General features: G+C 69.6%; 10 protein-coding genes across 10 annotated transcripts; 5 read left to right on the forward strand and 5 right to left on the reverse strand.

The window, feature by feature from the left end:
* Positions 1-157: 157 nt before the first annotated feature.
* FA09DRAFT_328780 (FAD dependent oxidoreductase) lies at positions 158-1,755 on the forward strand (the record flags this gene model as incomplete). Its single annotated transcript, XM_025741909.1, has 5 exons — positions 158-444; positions 652-959; positions 1,022-1,263; positions 1,322-1,576; positions 1,634-1,755. Coding segments are annotated over 5 exons (1,169 nt in total), but the record flags the coding sequence as incomplete, so codon positions are not given.
* On the reverse strand, positions 1,482-3,223 carry FA09DRAFT_359419 (hypothetical protein; the record flags this gene model as incomplete). The annotated part of the gene is made up of 2 exons (XM_025745108.1): positions 1,482-2,592; positions 2,655-3,223. Coding segments are annotated over 2 exons (1,396 nt in total), but the record flags the coding sequence as incomplete, so codon positions are not given.
* Positions 3,224-3,407: 184 nt separating this feature from the next.
* Positions 3,408-6,685, forward strand: FA09DRAFT_328783 (Gaa1-domain-containing protein). The gene is made up of 7 exons (XM_025741910.1): positions 3,408-4,190; positions 4,254-4,573; positions 4,707-4,808; positions 4,862-5,246; positions 5,302-5,373; positions 5,435-5,915; positions 5,971-6,685. The coding sequence occupies exons 1-7, from the start codon at positions 3,499-3,501 to the stop codon at positions 6,616-6,618; spliced, it is 2,700 nt and encodes an 899-aa protein (XP_025599666.1). The 5' UTR covers positions 3,408-3,498; the 3' UTR covers positions 6,619-6,685.
* Positions 6,686-6,716: 31 nt separating this feature from the next.
* Positions 6,717-9,288, reverse strand: FA09DRAFT_337521 (hypothetical protein; the record flags this gene model as incomplete). The annotated part of the gene is made up of 4 exons (XM_025744003.1): positions 6,717-6,764; positions 6,825-7,025; positions 7,091-8,663; positions 8,717-9,288. 4 exons carry the CDS (start codon positions 9,286-9,288, stop codon positions 6,717-6,719), a joined length of 2,394 nt encoding a protein of 797 aa, XP_025599667.1.
* A 147-nt stretch (positions 9,289-9,435) lies between these two features.
* On the reverse strand, positions 9,436-10,898 carry FA09DRAFT_328785 (mannose-P-dolichol utilization defect 1 protein). The gene is made up of 3 exons (XM_025741911.1): positions 10,483-10,898; positions 9,922-10,231; positions 9,436-9,830 (listed from the first exon to the last, which is right to left on the reverse strand). The coding sequence occupies exons 1-3, from the start codon at positions 10,808-10,810 to the stop codon at positions 9,506-9,508; spliced, it is 963 nt and encodes a 320-aa protein (XP_025599668.1). The 5' UTR covers positions 10,811-10,898; the 3' UTR covers positions 9,436-9,505.
* Positions 10,899-11,286: 388 nt separating this feature from the next.
* Positions 11,287-12,789, forward strand: FA09DRAFT_328788 (hypothetical protein). The gene is made up of 3 exons (XM_025741912.1): positions 11,287-11,673; positions 11,825-11,927; positions 11,990-12,789. Exons 1-3 carry the CDS (start codon positions 11,296-11,298, stop codon positions 12,472-12,474), a joined length of 966 nt encoding a protein of 321 aa, XP_025599669.1. The 5' UTR covers positions 11,287-11,295; the 3' UTR covers positions 12,475-12,789.
* A 154-nt stretch (positions 12,790-12,943) lies between these two features.
* FA09DRAFT_359424 (hypothetical protein) lies at positions 12,944-14,494 on the forward strand (the record flags this gene model as incomplete). Its single annotated transcript, XM_025745109.1, has 5 exons — positions 12,944-13,733; positions 13,881-14,130; positions 14,196-14,302; positions 14,359-14,368; positions 14,424-14,494. The coding sequence occupies exons 1-5, from the start codon at positions 13,116-13,118 to the stop codon at positions 14,492-14,494; spliced, it is 1,056 nt and encodes a 351-aa protein (XP_025599670.1). The 5' UTR covers positions 12,944-13,115.
* Positions 14,495-14,699: 205 nt separating this feature from the next.
* FA09DRAFT_333773 (RNI-like protein) lies at positions 14,700-18,610 on the reverse strand (the record flags this gene model as incomplete). The annotated part of the gene is made up of 5 exons (XM_025743702.1): positions 14,700-15,944; positions 16,000-16,230; positions 16,286-16,468; positions 16,524-17,852; positions 17,945-18,610. The coding sequence occupies 5 exons, from the start codon at positions 18,608-18,610 to the stop codon at positions 14,700-14,702; spliced, it is 3,654 nt and encodes a 1,217-aa protein (XP_025599671.1).
* A 993-nt stretch (positions 18,611-19,603) lies between these two features.
* Positions 19,604-21,677, reverse strand: FA09DRAFT_328790 (hypothetical protein). The gene is made up of 2 exons (XM_025741913.1): positions 21,319-21,677; positions 19,604-21,227 (listed from the first exon to the last, which is right to left on the reverse strand). The coding sequence occupies exons 1-2, from the start codon at positions 21,662-21,664 to the stop codon at positions 19,690-19,692; spliced, it is 1,884 nt and encodes a 627-aa protein (XP_025599672.1). The 5' UTR covers positions 21,665-21,677; the 3' UTR covers positions 19,604-19,689.
* Positions 21,678-21,860: 183 nt separating this feature from the next.
* On the forward strand, positions 21,861-25,474 carry FA09DRAFT_359427 (hypothetical protein). The gene is made up of 3 exons (XM_025745110.1): positions 21,861-22,048; positions 22,111-22,858; positions 22,912-25,474. The coding sequence occupies exons 2-3, from the start codon at positions 22,130-22,132 to the stop codon at positions 25,210-25,212; spliced, it is 3,030 nt and encodes a 1,009-aa protein (XP_025599673.1). The 5' UTR covers positions 21,861-22,048; positions 22,111-22,129; the 3' UTR covers positions 25,213-25,474.
* The last annotated feature ends 106 nt before the right edge of the window (positions 25,475-25,580 follow it).

A 25,580-nucleotide genomic window follows, 5' to 3' on the forward strand; every position in this document is an offset into this window, starting at 1 on the left:
GCGGTGAGGCGTGTCGTGCGGGAGCCGGGAATGACGGCGTGGGAGCGCTTCCCACGCCTGCCGCCTCCACCACGCCTCGCTCGGGTCGGCGTCCAGTTCAGGGCTCGGTGGCGGAGCCGCTCTTCGCTACACCCCACCACCACCACCCAGTCTCCTACCATGTCCGCTCCTCCACGCCACATCGCCATCGTCGGCGGCGGCATCATCGGCGTGTCGACGCTGCACTACCTCGCCGCCGCGCGTGCGCGCCTGGCGCCGGGCAGCACGCTGCTGCTCCTCGAGGCCGCGCCGCACGTGGCCAACGCCGCCAGCGGCAAGAGCGGCGGCTTTCTTGCGCGCGACTGGCACGGCGCCGCCACCGCCAGCCTGGCGGACCTCAGCTTCGGCCTGCACGCCGAGCTCGGCCGCGCAGAGGGCCACCGCTGGGCATGGCGCGAGGTCGAGGTGAGTAGCGGGCACGCCGGCGTCGAGGCAGCATGGCACGGCAGGGCATCAGGACGGCTGGAACGTAAAGGATGGGCATAAGCCCTCTGGAGCTAGCATAATGTTCGATAGCCGGCCCGCAGCGGCAGCAGCACTCTCGTGCCGTTGCTGCAGGGTCACATACAAGTCGCCACCCGCCTCGGTGCAATCCTCTGACGCTTCGCACAGACGCTCTCGCTCAACTTCGACTCGTCCAAATCGCGCTCCAAGTGCCCCAAGGCGCTGGACTGGGTCGATGCCGCGCACGTCTCCTCCACTGCGTCCCTCGGCGGCTCTGGCTCGACGGCACAGGTGACGCCGGGCCTGCTCGTCGAGTATCTGGCGGGCGAGGCGGCCAAGCTGGAGGGCGTCGAGATCCGCTGCGATGCACAGGTTGACGGCGTGGAGATGCACGACGGCAAGGTGAAGAGCCTCAGCTGGAGCGAGAAGGGCAGCAAGGAGAGTCGCGAAGTGACGGACATCGTGTTTGCTGCTGGGTGAGTCTGAGGAGCGGGCAAGCTGCACGTTGGCAGCTTCTCTTGCTGAGCCACATCCACAGACCATGGACAGGCAAGCTGCTCTCCAAGCTCTTTCCCACACGCGACGCCTCGCTGCCCAAGTTCGTGCAGAACGCGAAGCACATCGACGGCTCGCGCGCACACAGCGTCATCATCGAGGGCACCGGACCGACGACAAACCACTGCCTCTTTACCGAGATGCGCTTCGACGCTGGGAAAGGGTCCAAGGCGGCATCGCCGGAGGTGTACGCGCGCAGCGACGGCACGGTCTACGTCTGTGGCGGTGAGTCCTGCCGCATCGCGCGTTGCCGAGCCCACGACTGATCTCATTTGCCCACTAGGCACCGACGACGTGCCGTTGCCCGCACCGACTGCACGCGTCGAGCCCGACCGCAAGGCCACGGCACAGCTGCTGGAGCAGGCCGGCGTGCTCTCGCCAAAGGTGCTTGCCACGTCGGCGGGCGCCAAGGTGCGCGCCGAGCAGGCCTGCTACCTGCCCGTCTCGAGCGGCACGGGCAACCCCGTCGTGGCATACGACGGGCCCAGCGGCCTCGCCGTCGCTGCGGGACACTCGTGCTGGGGCATTACGCTTGGCTGTGAGTAGCGACGAGGCTCGTGTCGGTGCAGCCACGCTGACCATCCGGCACACCCAGTGGGCACGGGCAAGGTGCTGCAGGAGCTGTTGCTCGACGGCAAGGCCACCAGCGCCGACATCAGCCGGCTAGGCTGAGCCGCTCTTTGTGCTGGAGAGGAATGCAATTATCAAGAGCATGCTGTGTCCGTGTCTACTTGCGTCGCTTCACCCCCTTGCCGCCCATGCCGCCGCCGCTCGCCGAGTCGTGTACGCCGCTCTCGGTGCCGAACTCCCAGGTGCGGCACTCGCCGCCCGCCGCTTTCGATGCGCGCTCCTTCTGTGCCGCGCCGCCGCCTGCCTTGCCCTCCTTCCAGCCCTTGCCGCGTCCCGGCACGCCGGGTGTCGGCGGTGTCGGTGCGGCCGGCGCAGGACGGCGGCGCAGGTCCTCGTTTGCGCCCTTGCTCACGCCGTCGATCCAGCCGACGGTGCGGCGATGCTCGTAGCCGGGCCATTCGTCGGGCTCGAACTCAAAGCTGCGCCAGAGCGCATAGCGGCGCGCGCCAAACGTGGCCGTGACGTCGGCGATGGTGGGCGCCTTCTGTCCGCGCGGCAGCGCTGGCGCCGACTTGGCGATGGCCGGCAGCACGAGCGGCAGGCGCTTGGCGAGCAGCGGCACGTCCCACAGCGTGTAGGGCGTCGTGTTGCGCAGTGTGATGAGCACCGAGCCGGCGCGCGGCGGCGCCACAAAGGGCCGCTTGATGGCACTGCTGCTGCTCGAGCCCGCCAGCGCCTGCTCCGCCTCGTCCTCGGCCTCGGACAGGTCGCTCACGCCCGCCTCGTCCTCATCCGCGCTCGGTGCCTCAAAGTCGAGGTCAGCCTCCTCGGCATCGCGCTTGCGGCGCCGGTCCTTTGCCGTCGCCTTTGAGGCGTACGCCGGCTTGGGCCCGCGGCTGAGCAGCGGCGCGACGGAGACGAGGAAGCGCAGGATCTGCAGCTGGTTCGCCAGCACGTTGCGCGACTCGTCCTTGTGCCCGGCGCCTACGAAGCAGCGTCAGACTCTGCCGCAGCAATGGCGCTGTATTCGCACCGCGCCAACTCACCACAGTGCGGAAAGCCCCACCACACCTTGCTGTAGCGGCGCTCGGCCGCCGGCGTGCCGCAGACGGCCTTGCTGGCCTGCAGGTTGCCGGCGTCGACGCCAAAGACGACGACGTCGTCGCGGCCGGCGATCTCGCGGATGCGCGCCACGTGTGCGGCGGCGTCGGGGTACTTGGCGCAGCACTCGGCCTCGCTGTCGAGCGCCGTGGCGGTGACGAGGTGCGGCGGGTGGGCGTGCGGCGGCGAGAGGAGCGCGAGCGTGAAGCTGAAGTTGCCCTCGCCGACGAGCAGCACGGCGTCGTCGCGCTCAAAAGCGCGCGGCTGCCGGCGCTTGCCCTTGTCGAGCGCAGCCGGAGCGGCGGCTGCGCTCTCGTCGTCGCCGTCGCCAGCACCCTCGAGCGGCGCTGCCTCGCCGGTCGGCGCGCGCTTGGCGGCGCCCTGCTTGCGCGCGGCGGCGCCGATGCTGGCGGCCTTCCGGCTGAGAGCCTCGTCGATGACCGCCTGCTTGGCGCGTGCGGCGGCGCGGGCCTTCTGGCCGGCGAGGGCGGAGGCGAGGTTCTTCTTGGCCATGGTGTGGGGGTGGAGAGGCATGAGGCGGTGCAGCTTTTGGCGCGGCGTGCCGAGGAAGAACGGCGCCGCCTTGGCTGGAGCACGTGCCGCCGCGCCCAGTCCCGAGTGCCGCAGACGCGCGCGCCCCGCCTCCTCTCGACGCGCGCACCGATCCGCCAACACTTGCTGCCGCTCCACCTGCTCCACCACGCCCGGCTGCTCGACTCAAGCGTCGCTGTCGCCGTCATGTCGACGCCGCGCCGCTCTGCGCGCCTCTCGGCCTCGCCGCCGCCCTCGATGCCCGCGCCCTCCCTCTCGGCGCTCCTTGCCGCGGCAGAGGGCGACGGCGGCAGCACCGCTGCGCGCACGCCCCGCACCCCGCGCAGTGCCGCCGCCCGCAGCGCCACGGCCACACCACGCCGCTCGGCGCGCCTCTCGCCCGTGCCGGTACTGGCGGCAGAGGAGGAAGAGGCCGAGCTGGAGGACGACCTGCAGCCCGAAGAGCCCGAGCAGGAGGAGCTCGTCGAGGATGAAGAGCTGGCAGAAGAGCAGAGCGTGCCCGTCGCGGCCTCGTCGAGCGCCACGACGCCGCCCGCCTCGCTCTCGCGGCGACGGAAGGGTGCAGACGCCTCGCTCTCGCCGCCGCGCGCCTCGTCGGCCCGCGCCTCGCCGGCACGGATAGCGTCGGGCGCCTCGTCGCACTCCTCGGCCGACGAGGTCAGCACGACGCTGGCCCTGCTGCCGCCCGCGCCGCTGCGGCGCCGCAGCGCCCGGCGCGTGACGCTGGCGCAGCTGCCGCTGCTGATGCTGCTGCTGCTGCCGCTGGCGCTGCTGCTGCCGCTGCCCGACAAGCCCTTCACACGGCGCACGTACGTCGACGAGAACGCCCTGTCGCCCGGCTCGACGCGCGTCGAGTGGACATGGCAGGCCGTGTCGTGGGCCGACGACCTGGCCTCGCAGATAGCGCTGCTGCCCGAGTCGTCTGAAGCGTGCGTTGCAGGCTCCCCGCAGCTCTGATGCGCGTTCCTTGACTGACCTCCGTTCATCCACAGCCGAGCGGCCTTCGTGCAGCGCACACTCGTCTCCTACGGCCTCGCGGCAGACGTGCAATCCTACTCGCTCGCTCTGCCCGGCCAGACCAGCGACGGTGCCTCGCGCTCGCTGCACGGCATCAACGCCTATGGCCATTTGCGAGCGCCGCGCGCCGACGGCCGTGAGGCCATCCTGCTTCTGGCGCCGTGGCTGTCGCGCGCGCGCAACCCGGCGCCGGAGCGAGGCCAAGGCGCACGCACGGCTGCCGAGGCTGACGGCGGACCGCGGCGGAACGTGCGTGGCATCGCTGCGATGCTCGCGTGGGCACGCTGGGCTGGACGTGAGTAGTGCGGGACTGGAGCGGCAGAAGGGAGGAGTGGAGGGAGCTGTGGCGGCATCGCAGTCGAGCCCTGCGCTCTCCTTTGACCATAGATGTCGCGGTCATGTCATGCTGACGCCTCTGTCGCTGTCAGAGTTCTCCAACTGGTCCAAGGACTTCATCTTCGTCTTCCCCGATGGCGAGCTCGAGGGCACGCAGGCGTTCATCTCGGAGTACTACGGGCGCGCACAGTCGAGTAAGTGGCTTCTACGCTTTGCAAAGCCCTGCCGGCGCTGACTCTTCATGCAGATCTCGGGGCCGAGGCACTGCAGCTGCCGCGCGCGCAGATCTGGAACGCCGTTGCGCTGGACTACCCGGCCGACTCCTTCTCCGACATCCAGCTGCTCTTCGAGGGAGCCGATGGCGCACTGCCCAATCTCGACGCGCTCATCTCGCTCGCACACGTCGCTGCGCATGAGGACGGCGTGCCGGTGCGGCTCGACGCGCCGCGGCCTGACGGTCAGCGCGAAGACGAGGCTCGCGCGGCGCTTGGCTGGCTGGGCGAGCAGATGGAGCGCGGCGCGATGGGCCAGGGCGCGGCACTGCGCTACCTCCAGGGCGTGCGCAATGCTGTGACTCAGATCGGGCGTGCTGCTGGTGGTCGTCCGAGCGGCGTGCATGGGTTGCTGCACCGGTGCGTCTCGCGCGTCGCGCCGGCCTGCCGCTTTGTGCTGACGCTGCGTGTGCAGCTACCACATCGATGCCTACACGATCTACGCCACACCAGCTGACGGGCCGTATGGCTTCTACAACATCGGCCGGTGAGTCGCTCTCCGCTTGGAAGGCATAGACGACACGCGCTCACCTCTCCTTGCGGCACAGGGTTACCGAAGGCGTGCTGCGCACCTACTCGAACCTGCTCGAGCGGCTGCACCACTCGCAGTTCTTCTACCTGCTCACCTCGCCGCAGCGCTTCATCCAGCTCGGCACCTTCCTGCCCGTCGCGCTTGTGCCGTCGCTGGCAATGACGCTGCGTGGCCTGCTGCTCTGGGCCTCCGAGGGCGCTGCGGCCGACCAGCGCGCCGCCTCGCTCGTCGCTCGCGCAGGCCTGCCGCATCCGACAGACGTGCCGCTGGCGCGCGAGACGGCGCACGAACAGCTCGCCGGCCTGGTGCGCGGCGCCATTGCACGGGGTGCCGTACTCGGTCCGCAAGGCGTGCAGCAGCTGCGGCAAGCGCTGTCGCGCACCTCGCGTCCGACGTTTCTGGCGCTTCTCGCCGTGCTCCTGGCGTACGCGCTCGGAGGCGCCGTCTTCAAGCTCGCCACCACGATGTCGCTCGAGTGCGCACGCGATGGATACTTTGTGAGTGTGCCGGGCGCGAGGAGAAGAAGGTGCGCCTCTGACGCACGACCTGCAGACCTGCGTGCCGTTCGTCGGCAGCATGGGCGTCCTGGCGCTCTCGATCATCTTCGTGCCGCTGCTGCTCTCGCACCTCAGCACCCGCACGTCCGCCGATGCAGCGTCTGGGCCCAAGGCGCACGAGGGCAGTGAGGCCGAGGCCAAGACTCTGCGTCGCCTCTCGCTTGCTCGCACGCTGCACGCCCTCACGCTGCTGCAGGCCGGCATGCTCATCGCTTGCGTCTCGGTGCTCAATTTCTCCCTCGCACTCCTCACCGGCATCGCCCTGGCCCCTGCCTTCCTCACGCTGGCGATCCCGGCCGGCAACAACGTCGGAGCCGCACGGCGCGTCTGGCTGCTGGTGCAGGCACACATCCTGCTGCCCGTCCTGCAGCCGACGTTCTTCCTGCTCGACCTCGACTCCGTCCTCGAGGCGTGCCACAGCGGCTCGCTGCCCGCGCTGCCGTCCTTCCTGCGGCCGCTGCTCGCCATCATCGACCTGACGCCGCGCGGCTGTGCGCCCGTCGATGCGTCGCGCCAGCTGCTGGCTGCCGGCCTGCGCGACTGGCACGTCTTCGGCAGCGCCACGCTGCCCTTCCTCACGCTCGCATACGGGCCGCTGCTGCTGCAGGCATGCTTCGCCGCCACGCTCGCGGCGATGGCCTGAGGCATCCCTCTAATCTAATGCGCAAAGGTAACACGCAATGGAATGCGAGCGTGCATGGATGCGGTGATAGAATGGTGACGCTGTGAGCCTGTGGCGCGCTATCGTCGAGCTGCTGTCGTCTGGGTCTGCTCGAAGCGATTGAGGATCTGTGCACGCGCAAGATGTCAGCTGGCGCGGTGCGAGTGCAAGCGGCGCTCGCCACACACCTCTTCAGCCGCATCGCGCATCTCCGTCGCCATGCGGTGCACCTCGGTGCCCGGCCGGTTGTAGATGAGCGCGTTGGCGAACATGTGGCTGAGCGCGCGGCGCAGCTGCGATGCCGAGGCGATGCGGCCCTCCTTGACGCGCGCCTTGATCGTCTTGAGATCGAGCGGGTGCCGCACGAGCTGGTAGTAGTCTGGCGCGTCCTGTGTGATGCAAGCGGCGTGAGCAGGGCGCGCGAGGGACGTGGGCAAGGCGCTGCGCGACGCACCTGCTCCTTGATGGGATTGTGGAAGAGGTTGCCGTGCGTGTGGTTTGCCACCTCGTCCAGCAGCATGAGGAGCATCTTATCGTTCTTGCGGCGCGCCCGCTCGCGCTCCGCCTCGCTCACCTCGTCCTTCTCCATCACGGTGCCGGGCCTCGAGGTGCGGCCCGAGGCACGCGTCGAAGACGGACCGTCGCCGGCACGACTGCTGCTTGCACTGGCTGCGCGGCCACGGCTGGCGCCGCTCGTGCTGCCGCGCCGATGCCGGGTGCTGCCTCGTCGTTCGGAGACGGGCGAAAGCGAGGCACTCTTGCTCGTCTCGCGCCGCGCAGGTGAGTCTTCACGCTCGCTGTCGTCGCCGGCTGCAGCCGCAGCCGCATCGTCGCGCACGCTCGACGCCTCGCGACTTGCGCTGGCGCGCACGCCGCGCCGCCGCACCGCAGAGGCGGGTGTCGCTGAGGTGGATGCCGTGGCGGCGGCAGCCTCTTCGCTGCCTGCGCGAGCAGTGCCGGCACGTCCACTGCGGCGCGTCCGGCGCGGCGTCTCCTCCTCCTGCTTCACCGTTGGCGTGGCTGCACTGCCTCGTGTCGCGCGTGTCTTGTTCCGCGTGCTCGGTGCCGGCTCTGGCTCGGGCTCTGCGTCTTCCTCCTCGTCCTCTTTCTCCTCTTCCTCCGCAGCGTCTGCTTGCGCGGCAGGCGTCTCTGCCGTGCTCTCGCGTGTGCGCTCGTCTGTCTCTGAAGCAGCCGCACGTCCGCGCTTGCGTGCCTTGCGCGGCACCTCCTCTACCTCTGCCTCATTGTCCGAGGCTGCTTGCGCCTCGGCCTCCTTGCTCGCTGCATCTCGCTCGTCGGCGCGCTTCCGCTTCCCGGCGCGCTGCGCACTCGACTCGGCTTCTGGCGACTTGGCGCGCTTCTCCTTCTCGCGCTGTGCCGACTTCGGCGCGGACGCGGAGCGCGAGCGCGAGCGGCGCGGCGTCGAGGGTGCCGAGACAGGCAGGGGCGAGGCAGCGCGTGACGAAGAGGCCGCAGCGGCGGGCGCAGCGTCGGCGTCCTTCTCCGGCGCAGCCATCTCCTCGTCCTCAGGCTCGGGCCGGGCACCGCTCGCCTTTGTGGCAGCCGCAGTCTCAGCGGCAACAGACTGTGCTGCAGCATTCTTGTCCTGGGCTGCTTGCTCGCCTCCCTTGCGACTCGGGCCAGCCTCGTCGGCCTGGGTCTCGGCCGCTTTGGCCGAGCTCGACGCTGGCGCATCTGCATCCTTGGAAGGTGTCGGGGCAGCCTTAGGCGATGCAGCGGCGGCCGGGGCAGCACTTGCTTCCGCAGCTCCCGGAGCAGCGGCAGCAGGCCGTGGCGCAGACTCGGGCTCGTTGGCGCCGCGCCGGCCTTCTGCGGCAGCGCTGCGGACGCGCTCACGAACGGCCCGCGCAGTGGGCGGCGTGGCCACATCCTCGCCCGCTGCCGCGGCACTCGACGTCGGAGCGGGGCTGGCTGCGGCGCCCGACGCGCCGAGGCTGCGCAGCTCGAGTTGCAGTGCAGCGTCCTTTGCGCCGGACGAGTAGGCTTCAATCTCGGCGGCGAGCTCGCTGTGGGTGGAGGGTCAGCAGAGAGAGCGGGAAAGGACAGCGAGACGACGCACTGGAAGCGCTCCTCGCGCTCGCGCAGCACGGCGCGCAGCTCGTCGATGCGCTCGGCGTAGAGGCGCTGCGCCAGGAGCAGCTGGCTGGCGCGGTCGGTGCGCGGCGGCAGGCCGCGCGCCTCCTTTGCGCGTGCGGCCGTCGACGACGACGACGCTGCGGCGCCGCTGCCGCCGGGCGACGGCGGCACGGCGTCGTCGCTGCCGTCGGGCAGGGTGAGGGCGTGGGTGCGCATGAGGGCGACCCAGGCGCGCTCGCACTCGCGCGAGCCAAAGACGCGGCCGAGGGTGAAGCCGGCGCGCGCGGCACTCTCGATGCGCGGCGCCGTCTTGACGAGCGGGTGCGCCAGCATGAGCGCCGAGACGCGCGCCCAGTCCGGCGGCACGCTGCCGACGTGGTGCACGGCCTGCGCCAGCAGCAGCTTGTCGCGCAGCGAGAGGCGCGAGAGGGCCGACGGCGGCGCCTGCGCGGGCGTGCCGCTGAGCGACGGCGCGGGCGACGGCGTGCTGCCGGACATGCCTGCTGCGGCGGCGGCCGCGCTGCCGAGGCTGGGCGACGGCGACGGCTGCGGCATGGGCGGCGAGGGGATCGTGGACGAGAAGCAGGCAGCAGCGGCGCGCTCGGGCGGCGCTCTGGCGGCGCCGGTGGGCGCGGCGCGTCTGCTGACTAAGCAGGGCACCGGACCTTCCCCGCCTTGCCCAGCACGCCCCTTGCCCGCAGTCTAGCAATACAGTGATATTGGGCAGCCCAGCAGTGACAGCACACACATCTATGGTAGCACGCGGGCGGGCTCAGTCGAGCTTGCGCGCCGTCTTGGCTGCACCACCGCCGGCGCCCGGCACGCCGAGCTGCACCGCGTGCGCACCGGGCGGCGGCGCGGACGGATGGCCCCAGCTCTGTGTCTGCGAGAGCGGATGGGAGAGCGGCCGCTCGTCGCACTCCCACTTGTGTGCGTGCGCCGAGGGCAGCAGCCGCCCGTCGCCGCTGCTGCTGCCGCCGCTGCTGCCGCCGTTCCAGTAGCACACGTACTGCACGGCAATGACGGCGTTGAAGAGCGAGGCGAGCGCAAAGCCCCAGAGCAGCAGCGCGTCGTGCGTCTCGGTGGCCGTGGTGAAGCTGCGTGAGAGAGCATGTCAGCGGACGATGCATGGCAACCGCGCATCTCCTGCATCTGCCTGCAAGGCCCCCACATCGCCGCATCACTCACACGCGCGCCACGGTGCCCGCCAGCTGGGCAAAGACGACGACGGCACTGAGCTGGCCCGTCTCTTTGCGGCGCGCCAGCTCCTGCATCTGCGGCACCTTGCTCGCCAGCGACACGGGAATTGTCGTTGCCTGCAGCACGGCCAGCGCGCCCGGCGGCACGAGCGTCGGCGACGCCAGCGCCAGCGAGAAGAGCAGCATGATGACTGCCGCTGCTGCTACGCGCGCTCGCGGCGGGCGCAGCGAGACGGGCAGAACGCGCTGCAGCCGCGGCAGGGGCGCGTAGTAGAGGATGAGCAGCGTGATGACCATGTCTGAGCACAGAGGAGTCAGTGACAGGGCATGCAGGAGTGACGCGCTGCTCCTGACACAGATCAAGGCAGCATCGAAGCCCGCCCTCTGGCTGAGCGACTGATGGCCAGACCCGCTCGCTCTCCGCGCTGCGGCCCGTTCTGACCCTTACGGGATCTGGCTGTATCGCTCTAGACACCGAAAGACGGCCCTCAACTGTACGCCCCTGCCCGCAGTCGCCGCCGTAGCCGCCCTTGCCCCTCCCAGCACTCACTCTGCAGCGTCAGGCTGGCGTTCTCGCCGTACGTGCTGAACGGGATGCCGAGGCGCACGGCGTACGCCAGGCTGATGGTGTACGCGACGACCTCGAGCGCGTACATCTCGACGCTGACGCCGCGCGCCGAGTGCGCGCGCACAATCTTGGCCATCTGCGGCAGCTTGAGGATGCTGCCGAAGAGCACAATGCCGAGCCCCAGCGCCTTGGAGATGAGCAGGCGCAGGCAGGCCGTGGCGCCGAAGCTGGCGTTGAGCACGAGCTGCGAGTGGCAGTGCTGCAGAGGCGCCGTCAGCAGAGCGCGAAGGCGAGGCGCTGGCGGCGGCATGGCATGGAGCGGCGTCTACCCAGTGCGTGCTCCCACCTCGGCGACTGCACCCCTGCTGCATCTCTGCAGCCGCAGCATCACTTCTCTGTGTACTCCCTCTCTCTGTCAGCGCCCGCGCCACTCACCTCGCCGAGCAGGCTGCGCGCCAGGGCATCGAGCGGGCCAGGGAGATGCCGGCCAGCAAGCTGCACGAGCGCCTGCAGTGCGCCTAGCAGGCCCGGCGGCGGCGTCACGAGCGGCACGGCCGGCAGCGCGAGCAGCGGCGATGCGGACGACGCATGCGCCATGCTTGTGCGTGTGGCCGCGCAGCGAGGAAGAGAGAGGAGGTGGTGGTCGGCAGACGCTGAGGTGCACCGGCCGGCGCAGGACACGAAGATGCTCAAGTGTTGTTCCCACGCTCGCACTGCGCACGGACGCGCCTCGCGGGCACTCACAGAGGCACAAGCACCCCACTCGCCTTCGCTCCGCTCCACCACCATCCAGCCATGGCACCCACCAAGTCACGCCGCCCCGCATCGCGCCGCACTGGCGCTGACGGCGTCGCATCGGGCTCCGGCTCCGGCTCCGGCTCGCACACGCAGGCACACGCCTCGGGCAGCAGCAGTGCGGCCGGCGCCTTCGACGCGCACAGCGAGGGCCCGCGCCGGCTGCTGGAGCGCGGCAGCGCACGCGTGCCGGCCTTTGCAGACGCGCCTGGCGGCACGGGCTGGCAGCCGGGCGAGGAAGAGGAGGCGGCAGCGGCGGCGGACGAGGACGCAGAGTGGGGCGAGTGGGAGTACGAGGAGCACGAGCACGTCGTGCTCCTCGACCTCGGGCCCGCCGTGGAGAAGCTCGTCAAGTCGAGTGCAGAGTACAGCATCAGCGTGAGTGGCGCCGGCGGGCGCGGTGCAGCGCAGCAAAGGCATGGCGGCGTTGGTGGCAGAGCACAGAGCACACTGGCGAAGACGAGGCGACGCGCATGTATGCCGCGGCTACCCCATCGTCAAGCGCACGCAGGCTCACTCTCTGCCACAGGGCCTCGAGACGGACACGCCCTTTCTGACCATCGGCACCTCGATGTTCGCCGGCGCATGGGACGAGGCGCTGGGCTCCGAGATTCTGCTGTACGACACGCACAGTGAGCGCTCGCTTCTGCTCTGCCGCGCGTTGGCACGTTGCACTGACGCAGACGCTGGCCAGGCTCGCCACATCCCACGAGCCATGCGCTGCTGCCACTGGCGCCCACGCCTTCCGACGCCGCATTCTCGCGCGCACCCTCGACGTCGGCCGCACGCATCCGCTTCCTGCCGTTGGCGCCGCCTGCGCCGCCGAACAACAAGGGCGCCAAGGAGCGCAAGCCGCGCGGCCGGCCCAAGCTGACGCTCGAGGAGCGCGCACAGCGCGCACTCGCGCGCGTCATGCAGGGCGATGTGCCGAAGCGCCTGCAAAAGGAGGAGCGAGAGCAGCGCGCACGCGAGAAGCTGGAGCGCAAGGCGGCGGCGCAGGCGAGAAAGGAGCAGGACGAGCTGACGTCGCAGAGCGAGAGCGGGAGCGACGAGAGCGGCAGCAGTGAGAGCGAGAGTGAGGACAGCGATGGGAGCGATGGCAGTGACGAGGAGGGAGACGCGGCAAGGGAGAAGGAAGCAGCAGAGCGGGAGCGGGAGAGTGAGCAGGAGACCGAATAGTCACGCACGTTCCCAAGTGTCCGAGCGAGGTCGCGCAACGAGTCTGCTCCTCGCCTGATACGCTCGAGCGAGAAAAGAATGGGAGCAAATGGGCCTGCGACAGCTGAAAGTCCACAGCGCAACACAGAGCGACACGACAGGGGAGCAGGCGAGGCACCGGGGCTGTGCGGGTCTCACGCCGCCTCGGCTTGCTGGTGCGGCGCAGCGCTGTAGACGAGGCAGCGATGCGTGTGCAGACGAGAAGCGCTCGAGAGAGGAGACTTACGGCGAGGCGTGGGTGATGAGACCGGCGAGGAAGCAGCTTGCCCTTGCAGCAGAGCGAGCGCACGCCTCGCCGACTGGCGCACGCCGCGGTCGAGGCCGCAGCCCGGCGCGGCCGTAAGGCTTCTCTGCGCCGCTGCGCCGCCGGATGTGGATGTCGTGCTCACGCGCAGGCGCGGCGCGCCGATTCCCTTTCCTCTGCTCCACAGCACCGCGTCCGCTGCTCTCTTCCGCTCGCTACGCTCCGAGGCGCTCTCTTGCCGTTCATCTGCCCACACTGCGTCTCAGCGCGCGCTTCTCTGTTGCTCGGCGCATCCCTGCCCCGCTCGCGTCCTCGTGCCCTGCCCCGCTCCACGTCTTCCCGCCGCTCTTGCCTCGTGATGAGCGCCTCGCAGCCGCCCGTGCTGCGCTCGCTGCTCTTCCACACGCACGACGCCTCGCGCCCGCTCAAGCCGTCGGCCTTCGGCGCCCTCTCGCACGCCATCCACGAGACGCTGCACTTTGCCCTCGACGGCGACGTCGAGGACTGGGCCGCGGCGCCGTCGCTGCAGGCGCCGTGCGGGCCCAACGAGGAGGCCGAGCAGCAGCAGGCGCGTCACTCGGAGGAGGAGGAGGAGCTGACGCCGCGGCCAGGCTTCGCGCCGCCCGTCGCGCCGGCAGACGACGACGAGCGTGCATACATCTCCTACCACTTCAGCGACGACGGCACGCTGGCGCTGCCGCATCCCGACACCATCGCCGCCGACCGCTCGCCGGACCCGTGTGCGGCCGGCGCAGACCGCTCGGCGCTCGACGTGACGGCCAAGTTCTTCCTGCTCTCGGCATCCGCAGGCAGCCAGGAGCGCGGCGCGGCGCCCTTGGTCGAGGATGCGCTGCAGGCACTCGAGGCCAGCACGGGCATCGAGCAGGTCGACACGGCCATTCTCGAGTTTCCACTCTTGCGGCTAGGCGAGCCGGCGCCGAGTGGAGACGAAGAGCTCGTGCGGAGAACGTGGTCGGTGAGTGCTGGCCCGCGTGGCCGCTGCCTCTTCACTGGCCCTCGCATGCATTCCTGCTGCGCCTACTGCAACGACGAGGCCACAGCAACGTGCAGGGTCCGGACACACCCGCGCATGCGAGAGACTTGCTGACCTTCTGTTGCGCAGGCGCTCTCTCCGTCTCCTCGGATTGCCGCGCTCGGCGTGGCGTCTGCCTCGCTGCCCTCGCTGCGCGTCATCTTCGCCGACGTGCCGGCGGCCAACGGCTCGGCGCACACGCAGGCGTCGGCGTACCGCACGCCCTCGCTCGTCACCATCGACGTGGGCAAGATGCGCACGCCGTGCTCGTGGGACCGCGAGCTGAAGCAGTGGTGCGAGGAGCGCGGCACGGAGCTGGGCACGGGCAACGACGGCGATGGTGAGTTCTGCGCCTGCCTGCTGCTGCCTTCTCTCGTCAAGCGCGTGCTGATCGTCCTGGCGCAGATGTGTTGCCAAAGGAGACGCTGCCTACTTTGCTCGCCGAATTTGCAGATCGGCTGCCGGTGCCATTGCCGGCGAACGCGCGCCTCGTGCCGCGGTGGTGCATGAAGGTGAGTGTGGCGCAGCTGTCGCTCCAAACAGTGCTGACCTCTGCCTCGCCTCCCAGTACACAATACGTGCGTCTCGGCCAGCTGTGTCTGCCCGCCTGCTTCTCGCTGACACCCATTGCAGTCATCCGCGACCGCGGCGTGCTCGCAGACCAGAGCTGGATCCTGCGCTGCGACGTCGAGACCGATGCTTGACTTCACCGCCCGCCTGCACCCGGACAGCCTGGCTTCATCACACGCGCACCCGCAATCTACAGCCGCCGACCATCGTGAAGGTGCATTTGCAGCTAGAGATGTCCTTGGGGTAAAACGTGTGGGGGAGCATGAGGCGCCAAGTGGCGTGCGTCATCGCAAAGCGTCGTGTCGTGTTCGTTCAGGTAGTGCGCGCGCGCGAGGAAGATCACGGCGCCGCTGCAGCCGCTGCACTTTCCTCGGCGTCAGTGTCGTCGTCGCTCTTGCTGCGCGTCGGGCTGTCGCTCGTCGGCCGGCTGCGCGGCACGTCGACCTCGAGCAGCTGCGCCCGCAGCTCTTCGCCGCTCTCGGGCAGCTCGGGGCGCGCCGCGTCGGACGAGGTGCCGCTGCTGGCGCTGCCACGCCTGCGCCGAGGCGCCAAGCCTGCTGACAGAGCGTGCGGCTCGCCAGCGCTGCCTGCGCCGTCAGTCTTGCTGTCCACGGTCGCCTTCTCTGCGTCGTCTTCTTCGCCCTCGTCGTCGTCGATGTGCAGAGCGACTGCTCGCCGGAACAGCTCGCCCTCCTCTGAGAGCTGGCCCTTGGCCTTGCCCTTGGTTGCGGGACTGCCCGCGCCAGTGAGGCTCTCGTCGGCCTGGTCCGGCTCCTCGAGCGCCGTTTCGTCTCGCGCCGCAGTCTGTGGCTCGAGATCGATGCGCAGGCCTTGCGCCGCGTCCTTCGAGGCGCCCTCTGCAAAGCCAGACGTGGCGGCGGACAGGCTTGGCGGCGACTGCAGGCCGTCGGCGTCGTCGTCTTCGTCCGAGCCAATGCTGAACGTCGGAGAGCTGAGCGCCGAGTCGATGACAGGCGTGGACAGATGCTCGGCAGAAGCAGGGCCCTCTCGTGCACCGTCAGCGGAAGCTGGCCTCTGAGGCCCGGCTGGAAGCTCGAGACGCGGAGTCGTGCGGGCCCGGTAGAGCGCGTGCAGCTTCTGCGCCACAGCTTCGAGCTCGTCGTTGAGGGTGACAAGGGAGCCAACCGTCTCGTCGCCGGCATCGCTGGCGGCGCGAGCGAGCTGCTGACGGAGCATCTTAGCTTGCGCCAGCACGTCGCCGAGAACTTCGCGACTCGTCGGCTCCTGAGTCGCTCCGCCGGCGCCGCTCTGCTGCTGACGAAGCTGCTCTTCTGCTGCGAGCAGCTCGCGGAGCACGCGCACGCACTCCTGGCCGGCCTCGACGAGTGCTCTGCCGCTCAGCTGCTCGCTGCGAGCCCGAGCTCGAGCAGCCTGCTGTGCTTTGAGCTGCGCAGCCTCCGCACGCCGGCGCTCCTCCTCGAGCGTACGTGCGACGACGGATTTGTGGATGGGAGCGGCGATCTTGATGCCGCGCGACGCGGCCTTCGACTGCGCTCGCTCTGTGTTCGTCACGCACGCCATCATAATGTCGCGGCTGAGACGGGCGAAGTCCGGGTCGTTTGGCTGGAGGGAAGGAGGGGGTCAGCAACAGTGTAGCTCCGCGCAAGAGCATACGCACAGGGATCTCGATGTCGAGGCAGCGGATGCTCTTGTTGAGCTTGACGGCGGCGGCGAGCGCCATCACGCCCGCAATGTCGACGTAGTTCTGGACGAGGTCGAGATGCAGGAGCTTCGAGTCGGGCAGGAACTCGGCCAGAGAGATGGCGCCCTCGGACGAAAGGTCGGTGTCGTTGAGGAAGAGGCGCTTGAGCTGTGTGTTGAGAGCAAAGGCCATGCGGAGGGTCGAGATCTGCAGCGCGGGTCAGCGCCACGCGCGGCAAGTGGCCCACGCAGTAACGACTCACTCCTTCGAGGCCCGGACCCGAGCACGGATTGTGGCTCATGTCAAGCGTCTCCAGCGTCGTATTGTACTTGAGCGCCTCGGCCACGGCGATGAGGCCGCCCATGTCGATGTTGTTGTCGCTGAGATTGAGGACGCGCAGCGTGCGGTTCTTCTTCAGCGCTTGCGCGAGGTACGCCACGCCGCCCTGGGCACAGCTGTCAGCAAGGCAGCAGCGCACACAATGCTACTCGCACACTCACTCGGACGTCGTTGCCCTTCAAGTCCAGCGTCAGCAGGTTGCCCACGCGCGGCAGGTCAGCTAGGATGCGCCGCGCGCGCTTCGCCTGGCACAGCGAGATCGCCTCCTCCTCGGTCTGGCTCGGGTGTGCCGCAGCGCATACCTCGGCCCTCTCGTGGTCACTGAGCGTGCGCTCCAGCTCTTGTGCTGGTGAGAGGATGGGTGCACGCGCGCCATTGGTGCCCTCGTACGAGTTGGGCATGCGGCGGTTCGTCACGCCGCCGCCGGCGCTCGAGACCATCATCGGCACGTCTGGCAGCGCCGGCGAGTAGCTGCGCTCCGCAGCGATGACGTTGCCAGACTCTGCAGCGCGGCCGCGCGAGCCCTGTGCATCGAGGCTCGCACTTCGCGAGCCAGGCGGAGAGCGGACTGCGTAGGCGCTGGGGCCGGCCGAAGAGCCCTGCCGAACGGCATAAGGCATGCCGTTGCTGCCACTCAGGCCGTCGCTATATGACGCCGAGCGTGACTGAGCACTTGCGCCGGTGCGCTGCTGGTGCGGCTGCCACTGCTGCTCTGCCTGCGGCGCGGCAGGCCGCGAGTCCGGGTAGTCCTTGAGCATGATCGCCAGGGCAACAGCACCGAGCTGCGCAATGCGATTGCGCCGGAGACTGATGTGCCGCAATTCCGAGAAGCGCACAGCCTGGCTGAGCATCTCGAGCGAAGCCGTCTTGAGACCGCAGTTCTCGAGACGCAGGGAGATCACCGACGAGGAGAGCTCCTCGGTTGGCCCTGCTCGCGCCTGGCCGTCTGCTTTCGAGTCTGACGAGCGACTCTCGTGCAGCAGTTGGGCCATCGGCATCAGCGGCTCGCCGTCGGAGTCGTACTCCTCGGTCGCAGACTCGACGTCGGCCAGCCCCTGCGCCTTGCCCTTGCCAGACGCCGACGCGCTGGCATTCTGCTGCTTCTGGGCGTCTCCGGCGCCACTGCCCTGCGGCTGGGCGATGGCGCCCATGATGTGCTCCAGGCTCGCCTTGTTGATTGTGTTCTCGGACAGGTCAAGAGAGCGTAGCGCGCGAGCGCGACGCATGAAGATGCCCACGTAGCGCCAGGCGTTGTACTTGAGCTTGCGATTCGAGGCCAGCGAGAGGTTTGGCAGCGAGCCCGAGATCAAGAGGCCGTGCAGGATGGACTTGAGGCCCTCGTCCGTCAGGCCGCAGTTCTCCAAGACGAGCTTTTGTAGCCCAAAGTCAATGCTCAGCAGGTCGGAGATCGGCTCGATGGCCGGTCGGTCGAGTGGCACGAAGGAGAGGTCCATCGTCCGCAAGCCTGGAGGAGAGGCCTGCGCGGCTTCCTGCGAGGGACCAAGGATAGTCAGTCGAGGCACAGTGCATGCTACGCCGAAGCATGCTGCTTCTAGTCTGCTCTCCCTGGCGCTGCACTCACCTGAAACACCTCGCGCATCTTCTTGAGCGGGAACTCCTCCCGCGTCCGGCAGCACTCGCGATACAGCCTCTCCAGCTCCTCCACTGTCCAGGCGCGCTCTCTCCGCTCCTTCAGCGAGGCGCGGTGCTCGCGCTCGACGCGGATTCGCGTGGCATCCTCGTCGCCCGGCGCAATGGCGCCCGAGATCGGGTAGGTGATGCGCATCGACGAGACGCGGAACTGCACCCGCCGCAGTGGCCGGGACGAGGAGGCGGGCGCGGGCAGCGTGTTCGTCGCGACCGGCGAGCTGGGCACGAGCGTCGCGGAAGAGTCGGTCGACGCAGTGCTGCTGCTGGTCATCGAGCGCGACAGAGGTGCCCCCGCACCGCTTGAGATGCCGCCGAGGCGCGAGGATCCATCGCCCTCCAGCCCCATGCCAGGCGCAGCCACGCCTGCTGCCAGCCCACCCAGACGCTTGAAAACGCCGCCGATCAGCTGTCCAGCCGCCTGTGCTGTGCCCTGCGCCGTCGCCTGCAGGCCGCCGGCCGCCGGCACGGGCACCTGCATGTTCACGCCGCCCTGCGCCAGGCGCGAGTTGAGCGACTGCAGGATGTCTCGCCGGAACGAAAACGTCTTTGCCGGCGGCGGCGCGGGCTTGAGGATGCCTCGTGGCCCGCTAGCAGGCATGCGACGTTTGTGCACCGATGGCGGCGGCAGGCTCGGCTCGGGAGACGCTGCGGCTGGCCGCGGCGGCGAGGGCACGAAAGGGCGCGTGGGCCCGGCTGCGTAAGGAGCCACGCCATCGGAGAGCAGCGGCCGGGGGCTGCTCGACGAGGCGCTCACAGGCGGTGTCGTGGCAGCTTCTTGCGGCGCTCCGTTGGGCGTGTCGCTCGCGGCAGAGCGACTGGCCGTCGCAGCGTTCGCGCTCGTCGTCGCATCGTGGGTCCCGCTCGAGTCCTCTGCGCCGCTGGCGTTGCTAGCTACGAGCTGCGGCTGCGACTCATCAGGCGACGCTGCGGCAGCTAAACCCTGCTCGGCGTCGCCTTCGCCGTCTTCCGGTGCAGGCTGTGGCTGTGCGTCCGCCTCGGGCGGAGCGGAGCCGCTCGGCCCAGGTGGAGCCAGGACAGCTGCGGCCTCGCCGGCGGCCGGGCTGGCAGGCGCTTCAGCCGTCGCCAGCGGGGCTGCAGCAGAGGCCATGGTGGCGCGCCGAGCAGCGCTCTGAGCAGCAAGCGCCGTGGCCTGCCTTGCTCAGGGCTCGCTCGTCGGGGCGCGAGGTGGAGCGGATGTGCGGCCGGGCGCACGGACGTGGCTTGGTGGGGCGTGCCTTTGCGCGACGGCGCTGTGAAGAGGGCGAGAGGACAAGACGTTGGCGGAGACCGGAGCTCGTGTAGAGGTGGTAAGGGCCCAGCTCGGCAAAAGGAAGTGCGAGGGCTAGAGCGTGGATGCTCAGAGGAGAAGACACGGTTGGGGAACAAGGAGAAGCTCGAGTCGCCGCGGGTCTCGCGAGCGGCCCGCGCGGCGCGGCGGCGGCAGCGCCGGCGGCACAGCCCGCCCCGCGACGGGCACAGGGGCAGCACGGCGCTGCTTCTGGCCCACGCGACTCGGCATCGGGGCCGGGCAGAACAGCTAGCCACACCCCGCGCACGGCCGTTCCCACTCTTCACGCCTCAGAAGGAGAGAGCGAGCAGTCACATCAACGCTGTTGCCCTGCGACATCGGTATGCTACATGTCATGGTATGGTTGCACGCCACGCTCGTCCGGCCCGTCACCACGGCCACGTCCACCAGCTCTTCTCCACGCTCACGCTCTTGCCGCGCTCGCGCGCCAGTGCGCCCAGCAGCTCACAGTCGGCGGCACAGCGGGCGCTCAGGCCGACGCTGCGCAGCTCCTTGGCGCTGACGTGCGTTTCGCCGGCGTCAATCTTGCGCTGCAGCAGCGCCTCGGCGTCGCGCAGCACCGACGCGCTCCACGCGGCCCACTCGTCGTGCAGCGCCCGTGCCAGACGGCTGGTGCGCGGCGACGGCGCGTCCTCTTCCTCCTCTGCCTCGACATGCTGATGCCGCTCGGGGCCCGACATCGCCTGCACGCCCGAGGCGGAAGGACTGTGCGTCGGCGAGAACATGTGCCGCTCCGTATTGTGGCTGGAGCGCCGCCGCCGGCTGGCCGTGCTGGCGCCGGCAGCAGCGAGGAGCGGGTCGTGCTCCTCTTCCTCGTCTCCGAGTGCGTACTCGCTCAGGCGGTCGCGGGATCTTGAACGTGACCGCGCGCTACGAGAGCGGAGCCGCGGCTGCTGCGTATGCGGATATGCGCCAGGCGACGTCGGCACGTCGAGCAGTGCGGACTCCTCGGTCAATGCCTCCTCGTCGCCGTCGGCCGAGTCTTCTTCGTCCTCCTCGTCGGACAGCAGCACGACGCTTCCGACAGCGCCGCCGTCAGAGCGTACTGCCGTTGGTACCCAGCCATAGACGGCGCCGGCATCGCCCGAGACGGAGAGCGGCCACCAGAGCCAGGCGCCGAGGCAGTACTTGAGCAGAGCGAGAATGAAGCCAGGCGCAGCCTGCAGGGTGCGCGGCTTGGTCCGCTGCTGCACCGCCCGATGATCGCTGGCGTCTTGGCTGTCTTCGGAGATCTGAACAGTGCGGCGCACGCGCGACCGAACGTCGCAGATATCCTCCAGCTCTCGCCAAGCGGCGAAGTCTGTGGTAGACCAGTTGATCTTGATGAGCTCCAGCTTGCCGCTTTGTTGGCCGACAAAGCTCAGAGCAGGCAGCGCGCCGGGCAGAGCGCCTGCAGCGATTGGCCGCAGGTCGAGCAGCGTATCATACACGCTGTGACGCTCCAGAAAGATCGCATCTGGCGTGACGCCGATCCACGCTCGCCGCGGCTCGTCGAGCAGCTCAGTCAGGTCAGGCAGCGCAAGCAGACCGCGCGGCTCCGGCGGCGTGGGCACGAGCGAGGCGAGCGCGTAGTGCAGTGCGAGAGCTCGAGATGGCGGCGTGCCGGCGGGCGAGAAGATCAAGAGGCGGTGGTCGGGCATCATCATGCGCTTGAGAAGCGACGGCAGCAGCGGGCCCAGTGCCGAGGAGATCGACGGAAGCGTCGAGAGTGGATCGAGAGCCGAGGCATAGCGAGCAGAGATTGGTACGGGCGGGAGCAGCGCCGAGCCCGCATTCGCCTCGTACCACTGCTGCAGCTTCGAATTGTCGCCAGGATCATGCGATGTCGCCTCGGCCAGCTCCGCGAGCTTGCTGAAATGCGGAGACGCGGCGGCATAGTGTGAGTCTGGCGTGGCTTCATCGCATGCTGTGCAGGACCGACGTCAGCTTGACACGCAACACTTGCGCCACCTCTGCCTGATCGAGCCAGCCGATGCGCTCCCTCTGCCCAGACTGACCAAGCACAGCTGCGACGCAGATGACACGGTTGCCTCGCCGCTCGGCGCCCTCCTCGCCGGCCGTGGCGCGGCTGCGCACGACGGCAGCGACGACGCTGTGCTGGCCCTCCTCCTGCGTCGGGAGCGGCTGCGGCGGCAGCAGAGCGATGTGGTCGCGGCGCAGCAGCGCGTGCGAGCCCGACGGCAGGGCGCGCCACTCGAGGCCGGCCAGCGCCTCGGCGGCGCCGGGCGGATGGCTGAAGGCAATGATCGGGCCCTGGCGCTCGTGGAACATGGCGACGCACACGGCGAGCACGTTGCGCGGCTGCGGCGCCGCACCGCTCGCCGAGGTAGAGGCGCGCGGCATGGTGAGGCTGAGGTGGTGGATGCGCGGGAAGGAGGCGGGGCGCTGATCGGCTCCATCTCGATGCGCGAGAGTGACACTCGAGCCGCGGCCCAACTCGCCCCGCGCCGCTCCCACGGCGTGCGGCACGTGCTGCGCCGCGAGGCGCGTGCTGCCGCGTGGGAAACGCGCGCGCCGGCTGCCGACCAACACATACACACCGCCGCCGCGCGATGCCGAGCTGCTGCAAAGGCAGAGCGGCGAGCAGCCGGGCTGCCGTCACGCTACATCCATCTCCACTCCACCCGCACCACCGCCGCCGGCCGCTGGCACACGCAGTCCATCCGTTACCACCTCTGGCCGCGCACCACACCACGCACGCTCGCGTCGCTCATCAGACACTGATCGGTGAGGAGGCTCGACGTCTGGGCATGCGGCACGTCGGACGCACTGCTGACCAGCTACAGCAGCGACAGACGCACCTTCGCCATGTCTGACGCCGGCTCTCAGGACGGCGAGCCCTCGTGGCAGCGCCACAGCTCGTCGTACGGCTTCGGCGCAGCACACGGCCGCCCGCAGGCCTCGTCGTACGGCTACGCCGCCGGCATGAAGCACGCAGCCGGCCGCACCGCGCTGCCCGACTGGGCCGCAGACGTGTCGCTGTCCTTCGGCCAGGAGCCCACGCTGCCAGTCGCCGACATGCGCAGCCATGGCGCCGGCGCTCGCTTGGAGCGTCATCTGCTTCGTCCCGACGACGACGACGTGACGCTCAGCACCGAGAGCGGCACGGGCGTGCCGAGCGCACTTGCAGGAGAGGACTCCTACATCCCGGGCGTGGGCCGTGGCCTGCGCAGCGCCGCATCTGCCTCGCGCGATGCCCGCGTGCTCGACATCGTCGGCGACCTCCACCCTTCGCCGGCCGTGGCCGCCCGGCATCAGCGCCTCTCGCGCCCCACGCCCGAGGCCAGCAGCAGCGGCTCCAGCTCGAGCGAGAGCGAGAGCGACGACGAGCTCGATGCGCTGGGCTCGTACCCGGGCACTGCCAGCACAGGCAACCACCGCGGTCTGCGTGCCACGCCGTTGGGTCAGAGCCGCCGGGCGGTGGCGCACGTCCGGCCCGCTCTTGGCGAGACGAAGCTGGCAGCTTTCCGGGCAGCCGAGCGGCCGGCTCGGCCGCAGCAGCAGAAGCCGGTTCAGGCGCAGGCGCCGCAGCGCTTCGTGAGTGTTTGCGGATTCCTGTGCCAGCCAGCCGTAGCTCACCTCCTCTTCAGTCGCGCGGCACCTCTGCTGCGCCGCAGACGTCGCCTTCGCCAGCGTCGCGGCCCGTTCGAGCCGGCAGCGCGGCCACCGCATCAACATTCGGCGACGCAGCAGCACAGCTGCGAGGCGCGATGCGTGCTGCAGAGGCAGCAGAGAACGACGACAGCTCGGGCGAGACGCTGCTGGGATCGGCGCAGGGTCCGGACGGAGTGCAGGCCAATCTGCAGCACAAGGGTGCCGAGGCTGCGCACGACGATCCGTGGATGGTGCTGCCGTCCGGCCGGCGCATCGGTCCCTCGGCGTTCCGGGCTCGCCTGCCTGACCTGTCTGGCGTCACTTCCGCACTCGGCTCGCCGGTGCGGACGCGCAAGGCGGAGGCACACGTGCCCCTCGCGAAGCTCAAGCAGCCGCCGCACGAGCTCGAGGCGCTTTCGGGCTATGTCAAGGGATGGCAGCGGGAGCTTGGAGCGACACAAGCACAGTTCGAGGTGCACCGAGGAGAGTGGCAGCAGCAGGTGGGCGCACTGCAGGCTGAGCTCGACGACCTCAAGCGCCGCCCGCCGGCTGTGGCTGTCGCGTCGCCCGGTCCAGTGGCCGCAGCGCGAGAGTTCCAACGACAGGAACGGGAAGAGCGCTACACAGCGGCCGCTGACGCTCAAGGCTTCGCCGAACCGATCCGCGCATCGTCGCCGCTTGTGCCTAGCTCGGCACGCGCTCGCGACGGCTCCAGGGACAACGTCGAGACGGCACCTTCTTCTCAGCAGCAGCGGGAGAGCGACGCCAAGATGCAGGCTCTGCACGACCATGTCCGCCAGCTTGACGCGGAGCTGGCCAAGTACCGCGAGGATGCGGAGAGAATCCGTGCTGCTACGCCTGCCGCTGCAGCACATGCCACAGGCCGCCGGGCAGAAGAGCCCATCCGCGTTCCGCGCGCCAGCCGAGCGCAAGCAGTGCAGGCCGGCGGAGGATCGTCGCCGAGCGACATGGATGCAGACGCACTCCGTGCCCACGTCGCTCGCGTCGAGCACGAGGTCGTGCAGCTGCGCCGCTTCGTCGACAACGTCCCGGCAGATGCGAGGCGCTTCGCTGCCTCGTCGCCTGCTCCTGTGCTGCCGCGGAAGCACCGCACGCGCTCGCGCAGCGATGCGGGTGACGCAGAGCACAGCAGCTCGGACGGCGACCTTGGTGCCGCAGGACTGGCGTCGCTCGTTCAGTCCCGACCAGTCTCGCGGAGCTCTCGCCGGGCCGCGAATGTCGCGGCACAGCTGCACGGAGTCGAAGTCTGGAGCGAGGGCATCCGCGAGGAGGCACAGCGCAGCATCACGCCGCCGAGGAACTCGACGCCGCCGCTTCCACACTCGCGGGCCAACTCTCGCGCTGCCGCCGTGCAAGACGAGGCTGAGGGAGATGAGCTAGACCCGGACGAGACTGCGCGGCCCCGCGACCACCAGCCTCGCGCCGGATCGAGCAGCTCTCGTCGTCAAGCGCCAACCACCACACGCGCCCGTCACCTCTCTTCCAGCAGCGCGAGATTCATCCCTGCCGCTGCTGGTCAAGTTTCCGACGACGAGCGGAGCCAGGCAGCTGCAGACGAGACTGTCGACGACCTCGATGCAGACGTCACGATCGCCCACGAGCGGGCAGAGCGGACCTTCGAGGTGGTCGCCGCCCGCGGCGAGGCTGCGCGCCAGCGCGCCGATGGACAGCGGCAGCTTGAGCACGACGAGCGCTCTTGCACCGTCTGCAAGGCGCGCAGCAAGACGGAGAGCCGCAAAGCGGCGCGCAAGGAGCGCGTCCGTGCTGGCGAGCGCATCGACGGCGGCGCCGAGGGGGCCGAGGACGAGGTGCTGCTGCTCTCCTTCCTGGAGGCAAGCGAGGAGGCAACTGCACTGGGGCAGTCCGCTCCGCTGCTCGGCTCGCGCCAGCTCAAGGTGCTGCAGCGCCTGGTGCAGGAGCACATGGACGAGTTCGTGCACGCGCGCATGCTCTACGCCGAGCTCGCCGACGAGCTTAAGGGCATCGACCCGAGCATGAGCGCCACGCGGCGCCGCATCCTGGCCGAGCACGTGCTCGAGGCCGTCGAGCAGCTCGAGTTCAAGGCGTCGCGCATCAACGCACTGCAGCTGCTGCTTCCGCCGTCCGCACCCACGGAGACCGAGCACCGCAGCAGTGCGGCCAAGACGCCCAAGACGTCCTCGGCCGCCAAGAAGTCCAGCCGTGCGGCGCGCAACTCGCCGCCGACGATGGATGTGCAAGTCGACCGTCCCTCGCAGCGCAGCGGCTCTGGCAGCCGCCGCACCTTCCACGACTGATGGCGATGTGCGCTGTCGTTTCCGCCGCGCCTGAATGCTCATGCTCCGCCCAGCCGCTCTTCTTACCCTTCATGCCGCACCCATATCATCGCTAGGCTTCGTTCCAATTGCAGGCTTCGTTACTCTGAGCCTCTTGGGTATCGATTCGTTGCTGCGATGCGTGATGTACAGATGATCGGGAGAGGTGGCAGGTGCGCGGCGCGTCCGTGCAGGGTCAGGCGCAAGGGCGAAGCGGCATATCTACGGGTGTGAGGCCTGCACCAGCGCACGCAGGTCGTCGTCGATGACGGGCAGAGCGGCGGCGGCGGGTGCATCGATCGTCTTGCCGCCGGGCTTCGAGCCGGCGGCTGCGGCATCTGCGGCGTCGC

This window comes from Tilletiopsis washingtonensis (genome assembly GCF_003144115.1).
Source record: "Tilletiopsis washingtonensis strain MCA 4186 unplaced genomic scaffold FA09scaffold_6, whole genome shotgun sequence".
Taxonomy (NCBI): domain Eukaryota; kingdom Fungi; phylum Basidiomycota; class Exobasidiomycetes; order Entylomatales; genus Tilletiopsis; species Tilletiopsis washingtonensis.

Excerpts from the sequence above, each read along its gene's own strand:
- FA09DRAFT_328790 (XM_025741913.1), bottom strand. The coding sequence starts at position 21,664 with ATGCCGCGCGCCTCTACCTCGGCGAGCGGTGCGGCGCCGCAGCCGCGC. Across the intron at positions 21,228-21,318 it reads CTGCGTCGCAGCTGTGCTTG|CATGCGATGAAGCCACGCCA; the intron begins GTCAGTCTGGGC and ends GGTCCTGCACAG.
- FA09DRAFT_328783 (XM_025741910.1), top strand. The coding sequence starts at position 3,499 with ATGCCCGCGCCCTCCCTCTCGGCGCTCCTTGCCGCGGCAGAGGGCGAC. Across the intron at positions 5,374-5,434 it reads GGCTTCTACAACATCGGCCG|GGTTACCGAAGGCGTGCTGC; the intron begins GTGAGTCGCTCT and ends CTTGCGGCACAG. Across the intron at positions 5,916-5,970 it reads GCGCACGCGATGGATACTTT|ACCTGCGTGCCGTTCGTCGG; the intron begins GTGAGTGTGCCG and ends CACGACCTGCAG.
- FA09DRAFT_328785 (XM_025741911.1), bottom strand. The coding sequence starts at position 10,810 with ATGCCGCCGCCAGCGCCTCGCCTTCGCGCTCTGCTGACGGCGCCTCTG. Across the intron at positions 10,232-10,482 it reads CGCCAGCCTGACGCTGCAGA|ACATGGTCATCACGCTGCTC; the intron begins GTGAGTGCTGGG and ends CTCTGTGCTCAG. Across the intron at positions 9,831-9,921 it reads GCGGGCACCGTGGCGCGCGT|CTTCACCACGGCCACCGAGA; the intron begins GTGAGTGATGCG and ends TCTCTCACGCAG.
- FA09DRAFT_359427 (XM_025745110.1), top strand. The coding sequence starts at position 22,130 with ATGTCTGACGCCGGCTCTCAGGACGGCGAGCCCTCGTGGCAGCGCCAC. Across the intron at positions 22,859-22,911 it reads CGCAGGCGCCGCAGCGCTTC|TCGCGCGGCACCTCTGCTGC; the intron begins GTGAGTGTTTGC and ends CCTCCTCTTCAG.
- FA09DRAFT_328788 (XM_025741912.1), top strand. The coding sequence starts at position 11,296 with ATGGCACCCACCAAGTCACGCCGCCCCGCATCGCGCCGCACTGGCGCT. Across the intron at positions 11,674-11,824 it reads GTGCAGAGTACAGCATCAGC|GGCCTCGAGACGGACACGCC; the intron begins GTGAGTGGCGCC and ends TCTCTGCCACAG. Across the intron at positions 11,928-11,989 it reads TCTGCTGTACGACACGCACA|GCTCGCCACATCCCACGAGC; the intron begins GTGAGCGCTCGC and ends GACGCTGGCCAG.